Source organism: Sus scrofa, chromosome 4, assembly GCF_054392235.1.
Source record: "Sus scrofa isolate SSC_HxYL_T2T_F1_AM1 chromosome 4, Sscrofa_HxYL_maternal_Yorkshire_Landrace_v2.0, whole genome shotgun sequence".
NCBI lineage: Eukaryota > Metazoa > Chordata > Mammalia > Artiodactyla > Suidae > Sus > Sus scrofa.
This window is the reverse complement of record NC_139386.1, coordinates 104,151,421-104,168,735: the sequence shown is the minus strand read 5'-3', so window position 1 is coordinate 104,168,735 and position 17,315 is coordinate 104,151,421. Positions and strand designations below refer to the sequence as shown.

Below are 17,315 nucleotides of genomic sequence, written 5' to 3'. Positions count from 1 at the left end.
TAGTTTCTGGTAAGGTGTATTCAAATCAGCTGAAGGGTGGTCTTCAAATTCTTGCCCTTGGTCTGAATCTGAATGCAGGCCTCATCCCATCCCCCACCCAATGACCTGAGGCAGTTCTTGTAGCTCCACTAATTAAGCAAGCCTGCCTTATTCTGATGGCTTTCTTACATGGTCTCCCAGCATCCCAGGTTTCCCTTTTTATGACCCTCTATTGGAACTTCTACAACCACCTGTGCCTACTCAATCCCTATCAAATTGGCCCAAGCAGTCACTAGACTCTATGGATAAAAGTCACATCTGCCAGGTCCAGGCTTCTAACACATCTGAAATTATGTATGTAAAACATTTAGCACGATCCCCAGCATATGGTAAGCACTCAATAAATAACTGCCTTCCTCTTCACCATGGTTCCCAAAAAGTGGCGATTCTAACTTCTCTCTCAGTACCATGGATAGATGATTAATCTAGTTGATGTAATAGGTCCCAGCAGCTTTATTTCATTTAAAGCAGCTGGGTGTTGTTTTACAATCGCTTCATGTTCTAATTCACTAAATATCTGAATGCCAATGAATTGCTAGTCACCATGCTAGATATAATATATAAAGATAAACCCAGTACCATCTCTGTCTTCAAGATACCCACCATCACTTACTGAGCACCTGTTATGTGCTCAGCTTGCCTTAGGAATGCGAAGATGAATAGCCTTGAGCATACAGCCTAGTGGGAGGAGATGAGTAAGCACAAGGAAGTGTTGGGGGGCTAGAGTGGGAAAGTAGCTAAGTACAGAGACCTGGGGAAAGGCTCAGGCAGAAAAGGGAGCATAGGAAAAGTGACACAATCTGTATTTTGAAAGATGGGAGGCAGAGCCTGTTTCTTCGGAGAGAGCAAAAAGGATATAAGCTGAAAATAGGGCATGAGTCCTGCCAGAACTGACAGGCAGGGGCAAGGACTGGTGGGTTCTTGCTACAATGCTAAGTAGCTTCTCTTATCCTCAGAGCAGTGGGAAGCAAAATGAGCAGATCTGTATTTTAGAAAGATCATTCTGGCAGCACTGTAGAGAATGAATTGGTGGGGGCAAGACTGTTTGGAGACTTGTAATAATACCTCAGGCAGACTATGAGGAAGGCTTGAACTAGGGCTGTGGAGGCTGGAGATGATGTTGGTTTGAGAAAGTGTGAGGGTAGAATCTGCTGCATTTTGTTGCTATTTGAGTAAGAAGAAAGAAAGGGGAGGTGTCAAAAATGTTTTCCTGGGTGTCCGGCTCGGGGATGGGTGTGATTAATCCGAGGTGCTACCTGCTGTAACAGGTATGCAGGGTGCCATGGAGAGGTGCTTATAGTTCCGCCCATGGCTGGTTGGAGATGACCTGTGAGTCCAGACGTCAATCTGGGGATCATTTCCCTAAACAAAGAAGATGGGAGGAAAGAGGAGCTGGGGACTTAGAGGTTCCCCTTTGTTATTTATTTATTTTTTTTACCACACCCATGGATCATCCCCAAGCGTCATGCCTAAATTCCCCACGTTGCGGAAGCCCGGCTTCCTTCCGACCCCGCGGAAGGCTCCGTGGGGAAGCGCCTCTAGGCCACCAGAGGGCGCCAAGCCTGACGCGGCGATCCTAGAGCCGAGTTATGGCCGCGGCGCGGGTGCTGCTGCTACTGTCCGGGCGCCCGGAGTCGGTGAGCTTCACGCAGAGTGTGTGCGGCTTCCTGGGCGCCAGACCCGGGCTCGGGCCGTGGTCCACACACTGCAGCCTCAAGCGGGGACAACTCGTCCTCTCGGCCAGGCCATTCCCAGGCGCGTCGGCCAGGCTTCCGCTCCAGGTCGGGAGAGGGGGCACCCAGCGCGGGGCAGTGAAGGGAGGGACTGGGATCGGGCGGGAGCTGGAGGCCGGCGGCCTGGGGGCCGGGCCAGTCGCCGACTCCGCCTCCTTCTCCGAAGTCGCGCGGTGTCGCCCAATTTTTGCAAGCCCCGCCCCGCCTCTGAAGCGTTAACCGCAGCGGCTCCCTCCCTCCAGCGACCCCCTTTCTGCCCTTTTGCGGCCCTGGAGCAGCAGCCGGGGGCTCCTGCGGCCGAGCTGCCCATGAATCGAGGTGTGGATCTGGGCGTGGCGGTCATTCTGCAGTCCAGCGATCAAACTGTCTTGTTGACCCGAAGGACAGGCACCCTCAACGTTTTCCCCAACCTCTGGGTACCCCCAGGTGAGCACCCTGAGGACTAGGCCCCAAGATCCGGAAGGAAATCTGTCCTTTACCCAACAGTGCTCTTCCCCGTCTCAAAAGACAAAGAAATAGGTCCCATAATTACAAAGGGCTACAGCTGCCTCTGTGCGGGCTGGAGAAGGGGGCAGTGTAAACAGTGAGTGGGGCTCCTTGGCCAGGACCACCACCGCTCACTACTGGTCCCACTGTTGTTGCAGGTGGGCATGTGGAACCTGATGAAGAGGTAACCAATCAAGTGACACAACCCGCACCTTGCCCCAGAGGACAGGGTGCCTGGGACCATCTTGGGGCTGGGCAGAGGGAAGGGCAAACACAGGACTCAGAGGAGTCAGGCACTGGCCTCTCTGACCTTCTGCCCTCTCACTCCCAGCTGTTGGAAGGAGGGCTTCGAGAGCTTTGGGAGGAGAGTGGACTACAGCTGCCCCAGGGCCAGTTCTCTTGGACCCCTCTGGGGTTATGGGAGGTGAGACAGGGAGCTGGGAGAGCATCCTTCCTATTTAACCAAGAGCCCTTAATCATCTCTAACCCACCAAAGCCCACAGAACAGCCCTACTTGCCTTGACCACAGGGGAAACGATGGAGTGTGGGTGGTTTGGAGTCCCCAGTGCCACGACCCTTACCCATGTCCCTCCTGTGCCATCTCTACTCTCCACTTCCTCAGCTGCATTTACAGAGTCTCAAAAAGGCACAGAAAGTTCTCACTTTTGCTGTTTTCTTCTTTCTCAGTCTGCCTACCCCCCTAGGCTGAGCTGGGGTCTCCCCAAATACCATCACATCATTCTCTATCTCCTTGTCATCTCCCAGGAGACACAGCAGCAGCTACAGGTAGGACTGGCAGTAGAAAGAAATGGGGCTGAACAGACTGGTTCTGACTATGACTAAGGTGGGGACAAGAGGATCAGAGATAACCAAAAAATCCAGTAGCTTGCCACCCCCCATCCCAAGTCTCTCTCCCCTGTACCATTCCACCCGTGGTAGGCTGTGATCAAGAACAGGGCTTCTGACGTGTGCCTGTTGTGGCTGAGCGGTTAACGAAGCCAATTAAAACCCATGAGGACTGGGGTTCAATCCCCAGCCTTGCTCAGTGGGTTAAGGATCTGGCGTTGCTGTAAGCTGTGGTGTAGATCACAGACTCAGCTCAGATCTGGTGTGGCTGTGGCTGTGGCTCCGATTCGACCCCTAGCCTGGGAACCTCCATATGCCACGGGTGCAGCCCTAAAAAGACAAAAAAAAAAAACAAAAAAAAAAAACAGGGCTTCTGAGAGAAGCTACAACTAAGAGATCAACATGTCTGGCCCCAGGCCCGGATCCAACCAAACCCAAAAGAGGTGAGCGCCCTTATGTGGCTGGGACCAGATGTAGCAGCTGCGGTGGCTGCCACAGAGGATGAGACAGAGACACCCAGTCAACTTCCCCAGGACCTACCACCTTCTGTCCTGTAAGTAAGAGCATCGCCCTAACCCTCCAACACACCAACACATAACACGCTGAGAAGTTCAGCTTTTCTCTCCTCCTCAGGGAGCAATTTTGTGCCATGGGGGAGATTTAGAGAGTGAGTTGGTCATCTAGTAATGAAGAGAGCACGTGAGATCAAAAACAAGGCCCATCCAAGGGATCCTGCTCCATCCAGCTAGCACTGAATTTTCAGCCCCACTTTCTCATCGGGCAAGTCCCTTCTGTAACATGAGCTTAACACCCACCCACCCCTGTCATGGCGGTTGGAGGATCAGGTGACCTAAGGGATATGGAAATGGGCTGAGCCTGTGGCTCAGCCCAGACGGGAGCTGTCATTCTGCAGTGCAGTAGAACTCGAGGATGGAGGAGCTCGACCTCTGGCCTTGCCCACATCCACACTGCTGCGGACGACCCCAGCCACGGCAGAGAGCACAGAGAGGGTCAGCACCGGGACCAAGTTTGCCCTCAGGCTCTGGCTGCAGCATCTGGGAAGGTAAGGATGAGGAAGGACTTCAGGGCCCCAGTGCGTTCCGCCCTCATGTTTTTAGGGGCGTGGGGGAGAGGAAGGAAGAACGAACTGCTCTCAGAAACCCTCAGTTTAACACCCCTACCATGTGCGAGTGGAGCTCACGCAGACCCAGGGCCAGCAAGGGAAGAAGAGAAGTTGGACCCCCTCCCCTCAAACCAGGGATCTAGAAAGCAAAGTGCTTAATCCTCTCCCAGTCCACCCCCGTGACACTCAGAACATTCACAACCTTTATTATGGTTAAGAACTTTGCTACAACTGCGGGAATATAAAGTAAAATTACAACATAGTCCCTAGGCCCTAGAGGAGCCTGCAAAGGGAGACCGGGGAGAGCACGAGGGCACTCCCACCTCCCAGGAAAGGTGCAGAATGAGCCAGACCTCGCCACGGGGCCACAGGCCTTTAGAAGCTCAGGCCCCGGCTTGGTCAGCATAAGCAACATTGTGAACTTAAATATATAAATAGAGACCCAGGCAATTGGCCAGGCCCTTTCCCCCAACCCCTAGGGGTCAGGGCTAAGGCCGTGTCTCCTCCTCAGTCATACTAGGAAGTAGGAGGCAGGGAAAGTCATCTTTGGAGTATTTTGGTTTCTCTTGTTTATGCACAAAAAATCTGCAACCCAAAATAGAGTTCTCTGTTCCATGGGTCTGCCTATCTGTTATTCCACCTGTCTGTCTGGCCAAAGAGAATGGAATGGACATGAAGAGACATGGGACACGGGAAGGAACAGAGCCCACTTTGGGGAACAGGAAGAGAGGGCGCCTGGGGGACACTAGAAGGGCCCTTTCCCCATGAGGCTCTCGACAGTCAAGGCTGAGGACTCAGCCCTTTCCCCAACTCACCTCCCATCCCATTTGCCTCCCACCGCCTACGTTAACATACCCAAAGGAATGTGCTGGACATCCAAGGACATTTCCCAAAACAGACCCCAAATGTCCTTAAAAAGAGGTTAAATATTAACCCTTTGGGTGCTGGCCTTGTCAGGCAGACATAAGGCCAAAAACACGTGTCCATGAAGGTCTTTCTGGCCTTTGACCAAAGGCCCCTGAGGGGTCAGAGCGGCCAGGGGTCCAGACTTTGCAGCATTACTCGCTCAGTGTTGGGAGGCAGTGAAGGTTCCATAATCCAGGGGACTCAGTCCAGGGAAATGATGTCTGAGCGACAGCCTGTCAAAGAGGGCCCAGAGGGCAGGGGTCCTCCATGCCCCTCCCTTAAGGTCCCCCCAGGGGCCACAATGTTACTGACACGGCCAGGAGGGGGTGCTGGAGTGGTGCTGCGGTGAGAGCTCCCCAGTGTGGGGGCTAGCGGGCCCAGGAAGTGGGAAGGGGTCCCTCGGTACTGGAAGAAGTGACCAAGGGCATCCTGTTCATCTAGCGACGTGATGACGGAGGGGCCATAGTGCTAGGAGGAATCAAGAGCATGGTTTCAGATTTCATCCTGCCTTTACCCGCCTCCCTCCCAATCACTCATCTCAGAAATATCACAGGATCAATCAACCGCTCGGGATCCAAGGGATTCTCTGAGAAGCGGAGAGCCTCCCTCTGCCTCTTTCCCCTACTCCCTCACCCCCACCCCCCATTCCTGCCTTGAGACAGCCCCACCAGCTTGCTAGGTTCTCGGCCCTGTGGGCGTCTGAAATGTGTGGAATGTCCGGCTGGAACAGTCATGGTGCTCAAGTGCACATGGGTTTGGGGGGGATGGGGGGAACAGACAGGCCCAAAACCACACTAAAAACTCCGGAGACAGAACAGTAAGTAACAGGGGACAGAGGGAGACGTGGGTGAGAATCCTAGGAAGTCAGTCCCTAGCAGGGAAATCAACTGCCTGGACTGCCCCACTTCCTTCAAAGAGAAGCAGATTTAGGTCCCTGGGAAGGGGGCCGTCAGTGCCTAGAAAGGAAGTTTCAGAGATCTGAGATCTTCATGGGAGGAGAAGGGACCACTTACCTGACTCTCAGTCTGAAGGAAAGAAAATAAATCTAAACCTGGTAGGGAAAAAAAAAAATGAAATCAACCTCCTATCGGACCCCTTCACCACCCCTCCCCCAAAAAAGTTCAAAGAAGTTCCTTGGATTATGGCCCTTTGCAAGACAGCCTGCCTGAAAGCTTTGCAAAGGAAAGGGGGGTTCTGAGCTGGTTTGGGGGAAAGTGTGACAGTGCAGCCCCCCCTTGTGACCATACCTTGGATATCAGCCCCCAGTGGGAAGGCAGGTGGGTACTCATGTAGGGGGAGGCTGGACAGGAAGTCCCCGCCCAGCGTGCCCATAGCAGGGCTCCGTAGCACCGAAGATGGCTGGTGACCCGATGTCAGGACTCTGGGAGGAGAGAGAAGGAATGACATACCCTCACCCAGCTCAGCCTCCCAGGTGCCCTCTCTGCCCCAGGGCTTGCCTTGTGACCAGAAAGCATGCCCGACTTCTTCCTTTGTCCCTTCAGCTATAAATCCAGCCTATTTCTTCATACCCTTTGCTTCCAGGTAGAGCCGGGATAGCAGCTGAGGTGACAGGACAGTGCTTCTTGGTCGGGGGTAGGTCCTCCTCGTCTGATGAGCTTTCTATTGTCAAGTCAATAACTTCAACCTTCTTTTTATTATCTGATGAATTGCCTTCTTGCACTGGGCTATACTGGAGGCCTGTGGGTGGTAAGAAGACTGTGTCTCAGAGAAGAGACCATACAAGACTGAGCTCAACTGGGGGACAGGGGGTCACTCACCATCCAGCCCATACCCTGGCGGGGGGCAAACCTCAGATGCCTCCTTTTTGGGTTTCATTGGGCACCAGGATCCGTCTTCCATGAATTGGATCTCATCACAATCCGAGCAGGAATTAAGAATCTCCATAAATAACCTGGAGGAGGGGAGAGAGGAAAAGTCATGCGGCTGGAACAGGAGCCAGGGTGTTCTGGGACCCCCACTTCCTGAACCTCAGTTTCCGCATCTGTAAATTAGGGACATTATCCCCCTTACTGACCTCTCTGAGTTGTTGGAATCAAATAAAGTAAGATGTGTAAAAGAGCTTTGGAAACTTTAAATGCTGTTTTTTTGTTTGTTTTGTTTTGTTTGTTTGTTTGTTTGTCTTTCTAGGGCCGCATCTGCAGAATATGGAAGTTCCCAGGCTAGGGGTAGAATCAGAGCTACAGCTGCTGCCCTACACCACAGCCACAGCATCAAGGGATCTGAGCCATGTCTGTGACCTACACCACAGCTCATGGCAGCACCAGATCCTTAACCCACTGAGCAAGGCCAGGGATCAAACCCGTGTCCTCATGGATACTAGTCACCTCCTAACTGCTAAGCTTTAAAATAAATTACATTCTAAGCACCTGTTTCCTGTCACACTAGGGACAAGACAGAAGGAGCAGAGATATAGAACTCTATATACCACCTCAAAAGAAGGCACTGGGGGAGTTCCCATAGTGGCGCAGCAGAAACGAATCTGACTAGGAACCAAGAGGTTGCGGGTTCGATCCCCGGCCTCGATCAGGGGGTTAAGGATCCGGCGTTGCCATGAGCTGTGGTGTAGGTCGCAGACACAGCTCAGATCTGGCGTTGCTGTGGCTGTGGTATAGGCTGGCAGCTGTAGCTCTGGATTGGACCCCTAGCCTGGCGACCTCCATATGCCGCAGGTACAGCCCTAAAAAGACAAAAGACAAACAAACAAAAAAAAAAGAAGGCACTGGGAACAAGAACCATGTTGTAGGCTCTGAAGCCAGTTAGGACTAGCCAGATCAGCACATCCAGGCCTCAAAAGAACATTACTGATCCCAATGAGTAAGAGATCAGGTAGTTGTTATAGGAGATATATTCTAAGTTTGATACACTGGCTCTGCCACTTACTAACAATATAACTTTGAGCTAAATACTCAGTCTCTCTAGGCATCAATTTCCTCATCTGTAATGACAGTGCCTATCTCATAGGGTTACTGGCATTTCATGGGATTTGATGAGATTAAGACATTCCAAGTGCTAAGCACCATGCCTGGTAAGTAGTAAGTCCTCAATGTTGGAGATATATACAGTATATAAGAGGATACATTTTATACATATAATGTTTATATAAAGAAGACAGGTTAAGAGTTGGGGTTCATGGGAGGGGAAGTAGATCATATATATATATGGGGGGGAAGGCAGTGCTGGTGGATGTCCTGGGTAAAAGGAAGCTGAATGCAGAATGACCCTACCCATCAATGATAAGAGATTCATAGGGAGCCTTCTTGTCACACACAGGACACGTCCATGTTGGCTTCTTCTCATTCATCTGTAGATAAAGGGCAGCATCGAAGCTCTGCAGGTGGGCGCAGGTGAGGGCACGACAAGGGACAGTCAAGCGCATCTTCCCTAGCTGAGGAGAGACAAGTTCTCTGGTCAGAGTCCTCACATCCCAAAAAGCCTCACTTCAGTAGCCCTAAGAACCCTCATCTAAGTCCAGAGGTTTAACCCAACCCTCCCCCTACCCGCCTCTTCTCCCTCGTACCCACCGGGCACATGAGTGACACCCGGAGACTCGTAGTGGCCACCTCACTGTCTGGGTCAGCGGTCAATTTCTCCTTGACTGAAACAAGAGTGGGGTCAAAGCCACAGGGTCAGCAAGACTGGAGAGACGCCCAGGAGGTGGTGAGGCCAGAAGCAGATGGCTCTGGCTGAGAGATGACTGGGTAGAGAGCCTTTGGGGGGCCAATGGGATGTCACGGGGGGGGGGGTGATCTGGGATATAGATTATGAAGGCTGGGTTGGGGGAGGAGATTTCCCCATCCTTGAATATGCTTAAATACAGGGGAGTGACACTTTGGCAGAGATGATCTAAGCATCACAAGAGGGTTGACTGGATGATACTTAAGACTCTTTCTAGTCTGAAGAACCCATATTTCACCAGGGCTGGAGTTAAGGCCTATGAGATGCAAAGCAGATGTATAATTGGGAATGCAAGGGTGTCACTCGATGCCTGGAGTGGTCCCACTTTTCAACCCCAAAGATCAGTAAGAGGAATAGAGGGGGGGTTGGAGTTCATGTGAGAGGTGAGTTATACTGTCACAAGAGAGGTATGAGCTTAATTATAAAGGCGGGAAGGCCAGGAAGAATTGGATCCAGATCAAAGGAGGAAAAGGACAGGATGTTACTCACTCAGTGCTCGGGAATGGTCTGGGTTCCGGATGCCCTTTGCTCTGAGTTTTTGTAGAAGAGTCCCTGCGGTCAGCTGCCTCACCAGGTACACAGACAAGGAGTAATTCTACTTGGAGGTGGGGGGGAACAATTAGCCTCGGCTTTACACACCACCACTACCACCCCACGTTGTCACATGAGGGCCAGAGACAGCAAGTTAAGGCAGAGAGACCCATAGAGAGAAAGATGTTTCCCCAGCCCAAGGCACTGGATGACTCCCTCTCACTCTCTGCACGCTTCTCCAAGTTCCCTGCCTCAGCCATGCTCACCCGTCCAAACTCAGATGACCAGTTGACCACGATGGTGTTGGGAACAGTGGCCGAGAGTCGAGCCAGGGGTGTGATGTTGATGGGACGGCTGGGTCTCTTGGGCTCAGCCCCATTCTTGGTAGGGGGGAGGTAACCCTGGGAAAGGGAGGAACTGGTCAAAACATCTTGCCCTCGCTGGAGAGAAGCTCAGCTCACTCACTGACCAAAGAGATGGGGGTCCATTCAGTGACTCAAAGAACTGGGGCACTATCTAGGCTTGCAAGTGGGGTTCACTCCCGGGGGAAAAAGGAGAGCTTATTCACTGACCAGAGAGATAGGAACCTGCTCATTGAGTTCTTTTTTTTTTTTTTTGTCTTTTTGTCTTTTTGTCTTTTGTTGTTGTTGCTATTTCTTGGGCCGCTTCCGCGGCATATGGAGGTTCCCAGGCTAGGGGTTGAATCGGAGCTGTAGCCACCCGCCTACGCCAGAGCCACAGCAACGCGGGATCCGAGCCGCGTCTGCAACCTACATCACAGCTCACGGCAACGCCAGATCGTTAACCCACTGAGCAAGGGCAGGGACCGAACCCGCAACCTCATGGTTCCTAGTCGGATTCGTTAACCACTGCGCCACGACGGGAACTCCTCATTGAGTTCTTAAAAAGGCATAGTAGGGATACTCTACTTCCTCCAACCCTCAGCCCTTGGGTCATTACTTCTAAGACTCTTCCCTGAACCTCTGGGTTGAGCTAATGTCCCTCCTCTGAGTTCTGAGAGAATCCTTGTTCAGCCCTATCGTAATACTCTCTAGATTATATGGATTCAGTCAATAAAGTGAGCACCTTCTATGTGCCAGGCATTGTGCTAGCCGTGGCTCTTTCATAATAGGTTTGTAGTTAACATTTAAGAACGGAAACAGGGAAGGGGTTACTGCCAGAAGAAGGGAAGAACAGTTACCGGTAGGGGGCACAGTTTCCCATTGACCTTGACAAAGAGGTTAGGAGGGAAATAATCCTCCTGCGGGCAGCTGGTCTCACAGAGACAGAACCTGGTAAGAAAAGAGAAGATGAAAGGGTGGGAGGCAGTTTCTTGAACTGAATCTGGCAGAGAGATAGAGAACCTCAGAGAATCAGTCATGGGTATCTGTAGCCATCAACTTCCAAACAAGAATCCCTGGTCTGCAGTGGATGTGGCAGAGCAGGCATATCTCCTGGTGGTAACTGTCATACCCTTATTTCCTTCCCATCCTCAATGGGAGCCCAGCAGGGAGGGAGGATCAACTCACCGGAGCTGCACCTGTATGGTATAATCGCATTTGGCTCCTGGCAGAACCTCTCTGGAATAGGGAGGGAGAAGGAAAGATGTCAGTGTGTGGACCCTGGAGGGCAGAAGTGAAGAGACAGAGACACAGACAGTTAAATGTCCAGGGGACAGAGAAGAGACATACAAGAGATTGAGGGACAGGAGTTCCTGTTGTGGCTGAGGGGTAATGAACCCGACTAGTACCCATGAGGATGCGGGTTCAATCTCTGACCTCACTTAGTGGGTTAAGGATCCGGTGTTGCCTCAAGCTGTGGTGTAGATCACAGACGCGGCTCAGATCTGGTGTTGCTGTGGCTATGGTGTGGCCAGCAGCTGCAGCTCTGATTGGACCCTTAGCCTGGGAACATCCATAAGCCGTGGATGCCGCCCTAAAGACAAAAAAAGAGAGAGAGAGAATGAGGGACAAAGCACGATGGAGAGGAAGGAGAGCAGGGCAGAAGAGAAAGTCAGAGAGCAGAGTCTAAGGGTAATCACCCAAGGGTGAGGTGGGAGAATTGAAAGAGAGGTACCTGGATGTGAGAATCTGCTGCACTTGCTGGGGGGTGAGGGCAAAGGTGAAGTGCGCTTCCTCAAACCGCTGGCTAGAAGTGGAGGCTGAGGACACAAAGGGGCAGTTATTCCCAAGCCCACGCACAGGCAGCCACAGAAGATGCCCTTATTCCAGGCTCCTGATCCCAAAGGACTACAGCCTAAGAAAGGCTTGGGGAAGAGGCATGGAGTCCCGGAAGACCAAGGGACCACAAAGAGCCATACCGAGGGTGGTGGGCCGGATGAGCTCCCCGTAGATTTCATAGAAGGGCAATGGTTTCATGGTGACATCAGGGTGCACAGGCTGAGGCAGAGGGGGATGCATGTCCACTTCACGCTTGGGGCCCAGCAGGGTGCCGGGGGCCAAGAGGGCCGGGGGGATGGGAGCTAGAGGACCAGGGGAGCCTACAGGAGGGGTGCCAGGGGGCAGAGAGAGCAAGGAAAGATCTGAGGGCCCCAGGGTCTTCCGGGGAAAGCGTCGGCGGTAAAGCTCTTTGATCTTCATCTGGACACTGGGGGCACAGCTGGACTTGAGGAGGTGCAGGGCCTTGGCCAGGAGCTCGTGCTTCCGTCCACTCTTGTTCCGGCCAGCAAAGCCGAGGAGCACCTGGAGCTCAGACACCCGGAAACTCATCACCATGTGCTGTGGAAACCAGAGAAGCTTGAGAATCCTATCTTGCACAGGCCTGTCCTGCCAAAGACACCGGGGCTGAGCTATTAGGTGGGCAGTACCGTTTTCCCTCCAGCACTGATCAGAAAGATGCTGTGCAGCTGGTGGATTACTGCTGGCCAGCCAGTCTGGCCAAAGGACATCTAAGTCCCATTTTAGCAACCCTTAGGTCAACCTCGCCACTACCTCCCAGGCTTGAGCAACCCTATCTCCCCAAGCCTGGAAGCTGAGCAGGTGAGGGCAGGGCGCAGGGTACAGACAGCATGCCATCCTGAAGCACACCTCAGAGTCCACCAGGGCCTCCTACCTCCAACCCTGCCTTGAGCCTGGACTCTCCTTTAAGCTGCTTATCTCCTCTCCTGCTCTTTCTCAAACTCTCAGACCCATCCCAGCCTCCTGGGAAGAGGACAGGAGGGAGACAGGGAGAAGGAGGGAGAGAACAGGATTCAGGCCACCCAGGACCACAGGGAAGAAAGGGGCCAGGGGGCTGGAGGACTTGTCACACCCACCCTTCCCAACACCTCAATCTACCTCAGCTATTTTCCCCAAGCTTCAGGAGCTTTTGTGGCCAGGGTCTACAAGTCAGAGTTCAATGCTCATAACTCCCCCAAATCCCTTCTCAGTGTATTATTTACATAACCGCCCTTCCCTCAGTCCTATAGTTCTGGGAGAGAAACTGGACCAAGACTTGGGGTGAGGGGCTTAACTGCAAATTGTGGAGTCCAGGTATGCTTTTTTTTTTTTTTTTTTTTTTTTTAACCTCTTTCCTCCATCTGCCAGGAAATAATATCCTGCTTCTGTCCTACACAGAGAAAATAAGTAACCCCCCCCCAATAGGGATGGAAGAGAGAAGGGTAAAGTTCGAAACAGAGGCCCTGGAAGAATGAGCCAGGGTGCACAAGAGCATGCTCTCCTAAAGGCAACTGGTGCCAGTGACTAGACCTCAAGCCTTCCCAAGACTATGGCTCCATTTCAAAAGGCAGAGTAAAGGCAGGAGGCAGGACAATGAACTCTATGGATTTTAAAGGTTCTGTGAAATGTCCTCCAATACGGTTATCCTTAGGACTCTGTGTGGTAGCGGTAAGCTCTCTCTGGACTCCCTTCTGGGAATCTCTAGGAGACCCTGCCATGGGCAGGCCTTACAGCCCACCATGATTCTTCCCCGCCTAGGAAGCATTACGGCTTTGCGCCCCTTCTGAGGAATGTGATTAAAAACTTGCTCTTCCACCTTTCTCATCCTTATTTCCCCTGTCCTGTCTTTATTTCGCCATTAGCTTTGTCAAGAACTTCTCCCAGTTTATCCCATAGTTTCACACTCCTCTGTCTCTGCCCAAAGATACCGACACACTAAGGACCTTCCTCTCAGCCTCCAGGATGCTTCTGCCCCACCCCTCGTTCTATCCGCCTGCACAGCCCCGCCCCCTAGATCTCAGCCGCCTACTGGTACTTCCCAAGGCTCAGATCCCAATAGCAGCCCCAAAGCCTCTAGTCTCTCAGCGCCTTCCCCCCCGAGGAGCCTCCCCGTACATCTGCCCTCCAGTCCATCCCATCTGCCCCCTACTGTCGCACCTCTGGGCCTTGACCGACTCGGCCCCATGCCTCTACAAGCTGCTCTTCCTCCCGGCCCTATCCCCACCGCAGCCCCAACTACCAAATCCGACTTCTACCCCCGCGTCCCCGCCCCCTGCGCCTCGGCCCCCAACAGCTGCAAAGCTGCAATTCCCCTCGGCCCCACCCCTACATCTGCCCCGGGGCCCCGCCCCCGGAGCCCCGCAGCAGCCCCTTCTTCGCCCACAGCCACCTCTCACCCATCCCCAGCAGGCAGTCTCCGCCACGTCTCCAGCCCCTACCCGAGCCCTCAGCACCCAGTCTCGGTCGCTTCCCCGACTCGGCGTACAGTGGGGCTCAGTCCAGATGGGGATGGGGGAGGGGGCCGGTACCTTTAATTCGCCCAGCTCCGCCATCTTGAGACATCGCAGGCGCCGGAGCCCGAGCCCGAGCTCAGGCCCAGGGACCGGCGCACAACTCTCCACCCCGGCGCCGGCCGCAAATGCCGCCTGCTCCGCCCCGTCCGGCCCCCTACACCTCCCCTTCCCGGCCCCGCCCGCCCGGTTTCGGATGAGCCCCAGCCTCAGCCCCTCCCTCCACAGCCGGACCCAGCCCCTGCACGTCTTTGGCCCGGTGTGCAAGACCGGTAGACTTGGAGGGTGTGAACGGCCCGAAGGATCGCGGGCTCCCCGCGGGAAATGGAGAGGAGGTGGATCCGAAGTACCTGAGGGGAGGGGGGGTTGCCACGCCGGAGTCGGGAGGGAGATGAGCTTTTAGGGAAGCAATGATACTTGAAATATGGAGGGAAAGTATCGAGAAGGGCTAAATCTCAGAGAAATGGGGGAGGGGGTAGCGAAGTTAGAGCGAATATCCTCATCTCCCTCTCTACAAGTTTAACCTGCTAAAATCAAGAGTTCTACCAACTCGGGAAATGGATGAGACCCAATCCATTTGAGGGACACTATAGGATCGTGAATAGTTCAAGACGGCTATTCTCAATTCTTCACCCCCCTCCCCCCAACTACCCTGTAGCTCGTGGTCCTGCGGTAGGACTCAAACTCGGCAGCAAGAAAGTTTGGTGCGAGAGCCAGACTTACCAGCACAGTTGCAGGGAGCGGGGAGGGGGCTCGGGAGGCTCAGAGGTGGGCTGGGGAGGTGGGGGAAGGGAGCTCGGCGCCGCTCCCGCAGTCTGCGCGGCTGGAGGTCGGTCCGGCAGCTGGACGCTGCAGCCGCAGCTCCGCCCGGGCGGGAGCTCCGCCCGGCCCAGCGCTGAGGCTGGGGCCGCCCCCTCCTGGGTAAGCCCGCCAGGACCGCGGGGAAGTGGGGAGAGGGCGGAGTCTGAGGCGGGAGAGGGAGGGACTCAGCCCGGTGCTGGAGAGATTAACTCCTCCAGTGAGAGGATCAAGGGAGATGTTCTTGTATCTCGACATTCTCACTACCGCTTTGACCCCTGGAAGCTCGTGTATGCGCTTGGGGTGGAGGCATGCTGCAAACAAGACAGTGCGGACCGGGAATCTGATAGCATAAAGAGGTTCCTACTTAGAGTGAGGCCCTCTCCCTCGGAGAAAGAAAACCCAGGCTGCTAAAACCCAAAGTGTACCTAAACCCTAACTCTATCTGTGGTCCCCTACCCCCTACCTCAAATACACAGATTGTCACCAGAGACCCCCACACCTTTGGTGTGATTGAAGGTGAATAGAACGGAGGTTTTCTTTCCCCAGAATGTCACCTGCCACTCTCTGAACTGCCTACTCTCCTTCCTCCAAAGTGTTAGACCTTCCAGAGGTCCCATTCTCAACTAAACTAATCACGCGTGGGCAGGTCCCTTGAAAGTACCACCTTTAGAGCAGTTTACTCAAACTAGGTACTGGAAAAACTCATAACCTTTTATACTTGGTTGGCTGGGACATCAGTGATAGTTATTTGTGTAATATTTGAATGCTGTTCAGAGATTGTTAGGTGCTGAGAACATAAAACCCTTGCAGGAGTTGTCAGCCAAGCATCAGCAACAAGATGGTTAAACCAATAATTGGCATACAAAAAGAGTGCTCTAATAAATAATATGGATAATCCTCTCATTTAGCTTAAACATTCAGTATAATCCTTCCCTGAGCGACTCCACAGCTCTATGACTGAAGGTGCCAGGCTGCCAGTATCCCCAGGTACCTGCTGAACTGGACAGTGCCTAACTACTTTGTGGATTTTATCCCTAGGAAGGATGTCCACCCTCTCCTGACACTCAGGTTCTTTCCTTGCTGCTCCGTAGTGCAGAATTAAGCTCAGTTATTTGGTTCTAAGTCCCACCTGCTCCCTCTAACACTTGAGTCTCCATCAGGCCTGAGCTCTTTTTTTTGTTGTTGTTGTTCTGTTAAGTTCTCTAAGTCAAAAGTAACTATGGAAGTTCCCTTGTGGTGGAGTGAGTTAAGGATCCAGTATTGCTGCAGCTGTGGTACAGCAACTTACAGCACAGATTTGATCCCTGGCCCAGGAACTTCCACATGCCACAGGTGCAGCCAAAAAAATAATTTTAAAGTTATTATGGACTCGTTTGTTATCTTCTAGAACTTTCAGTGATTTTAGGGGAAGGAAAATAGAGAGGATTTAAGAAACAGATGGGGGAACTCTTTGGGAGTGATGGATATACTCAGTATCTTGATGGTGTGGTTTTTAATGGGTGTGTACATATGTCAAAATGTATCAAACTGTACATGTTACATGCAGTTTATTGTATGCCAGTTATACCCTAATAAAGCTGTAAAAATGTAAAAGAAGAAAACCACACCTTGATTCCTATTGATTTCATAAAGGAGGGATCTCTTTTACAGTTAGAGTCCCCAAAGAAAAGAGGAACTTCCCTTCCAAGGAGAAGCCTCTCAGCAGTAAACCTGAAGAGGCTGTTGGCAGCAAGAGCAGCAGCTCCAAGAAAAAGTTCCAAAATCCAAGGGAGATTAGAATGGACATTTTCCTGATGGGGCATAACCCACAGAGATATTTCCCAACCCACCCCCTATATCCCAATAAAAACAAATGACAAGGGGAAAAAAAATTTAACTGAGGTTATAAGTTTCAGCATCCCTACAAGATAACATATAACTAGGAAGAAGAGCATCTGAATCTGAGCCTGCATGCAAGCTCTCTCTATATCCAGTGCCTGGCACATAGTAGGCCCTTTAAATATCAGCTTATTAAATTAATGTTACCAGAGGAGGGAACCTGCAGATCAGGACCAAGTTTCAGATTGAGGGCATTCAAAAACGTAGTCTGAACCCCATCATGGCTCTGCAAGCCCCACCTTCTCTCACACATACACTCCTACAGCTGAAGCCTAGAGAACAAGGGGAAGTGAAGCAGGAATATAAGTCCCTACTGAAGTCCCACTAAACAGCCCAGAAGGAAAGAGGGGAACATTAAGACTATAGTTACTTCTGGAAAGAACGATTTCTTGGGAAAATTTCAGGGCTTGAGGTTGTCGGGGTAACAGTTTATGGAGCTGAATAGAGGGCCATTGCCTAGGAAGACCAGGGGCTGGAATAGTTTCCACTTCATGTTAACACGAACATCACTGACCATTCCCACAGCTCAGCCGTCCTGGGATCAGCTTCCAGGAGCCCCAGAGGAAGCCAAAGACCTGGCTTCCATTAC

General features: G+C 52.4%; 2 protein-coding genes across 18 annotated transcripts; one reads left to right on the top strand and one right to left on the bottom strand.

The window, feature by feature from the left end:
• Positions 1-1,423: 1,423 nt before the first annotated feature.
• On the top strand, positions 1,424-7,212 carry NUDT17 (nudix hydrolase 17). Of its 11 annotated transcripts, XR_014844263.1 has the most exons (10): positions 1,612-1,820; positions 2,015-2,198; positions 2,417-2,442; positions 2,590-2,682; positions 2,946-3,044; positions 3,521-3,657; positions 3,738-3,884; positions 4,018-4,167; positions 6,676-6,726; positions 6,980-7,212. XR_014844263.1 is itself a non-coding variant. In XM_085023124.1 (9 exons), the coding sequence occupies exons 1-8, from the start codon at positions 1,629-1,631 to the stop codon at positions 6,688-6,690; spliced, it is 891 nt and encodes a 296-aa protein (XP_084879250.1). In that variant the 5' UTR covers positions 1,612-1,628; the 3' UTR covers positions 6,691-6,726; positions 6,980-7,212. The 11 variants fall into 11 exon arrangements, 8 of the variants coding, with proteins under 8 accessions (XP_084879250.1, XP_005663586.4, XP_084879249.1 ...); XR_014844262.1 differs by having other exon boundaries at positions 4,023-4,167; positions 6,676-7,212; XM_085023124.1 differs by lacking the exon at positions 3,738-3,884 and having other exon boundaries at positions 4,023-4,167.
• On the bottom strand, positions 4,418-14,911 carry PIAS3 (protein inhibitor of activated STAT 3). 7 transcript variants are annotated; one of them, XR_014844254.1, is made up of 14 exons: positions 14,771-14,911; positions 11,681-12,098; positions 11,437-11,521; positions 10,890-10,940; positions 10,562-10,652; positions 9,627-9,761; positions 9,319-9,424; positions 8,676-8,749; positions 8,379-8,539; positions 6,943-7,045; positions 6,663-6,831; positions 6,381-6,514; positions 6,147-6,184; positions 4,418-5,601 (listed from the first exon to the last, which is right to left on the bottom strand). XR_014844254.1 is itself a non-coding variant. In XM_005663531.4 (14 exons), the coding sequence occupies exons 2-14, from the start codon at positions 12,093-12,095 to the stop codon at positions 5,335-5,337; spliced, it is 1,860 nt and encodes a 619-aa protein (XP_005663588.1). In that variant the 5' UTR covers positions 12,096-12,098; positions 14,771-14,911; the 3' UTR covers positions 4,418-5,334. The 7 variants fall into 7 exon arrangements, 3 of the variants coding, with proteins under 3 accessions (XP_005663588.1, XP_003125840.1, XP_020945604.1); XR_014844253.1 differs by lacking the exon at positions 14,771-14,911 and adding an exon at positions 14,066-14,180; XR_014844255.1 differs by lacking the exon at positions 14,771-14,911 and adding an exon at positions 13,695-13,774.
• Between the last annotated feature and the right edge of the window lie 2,404 nt (positions 14,912-17,315).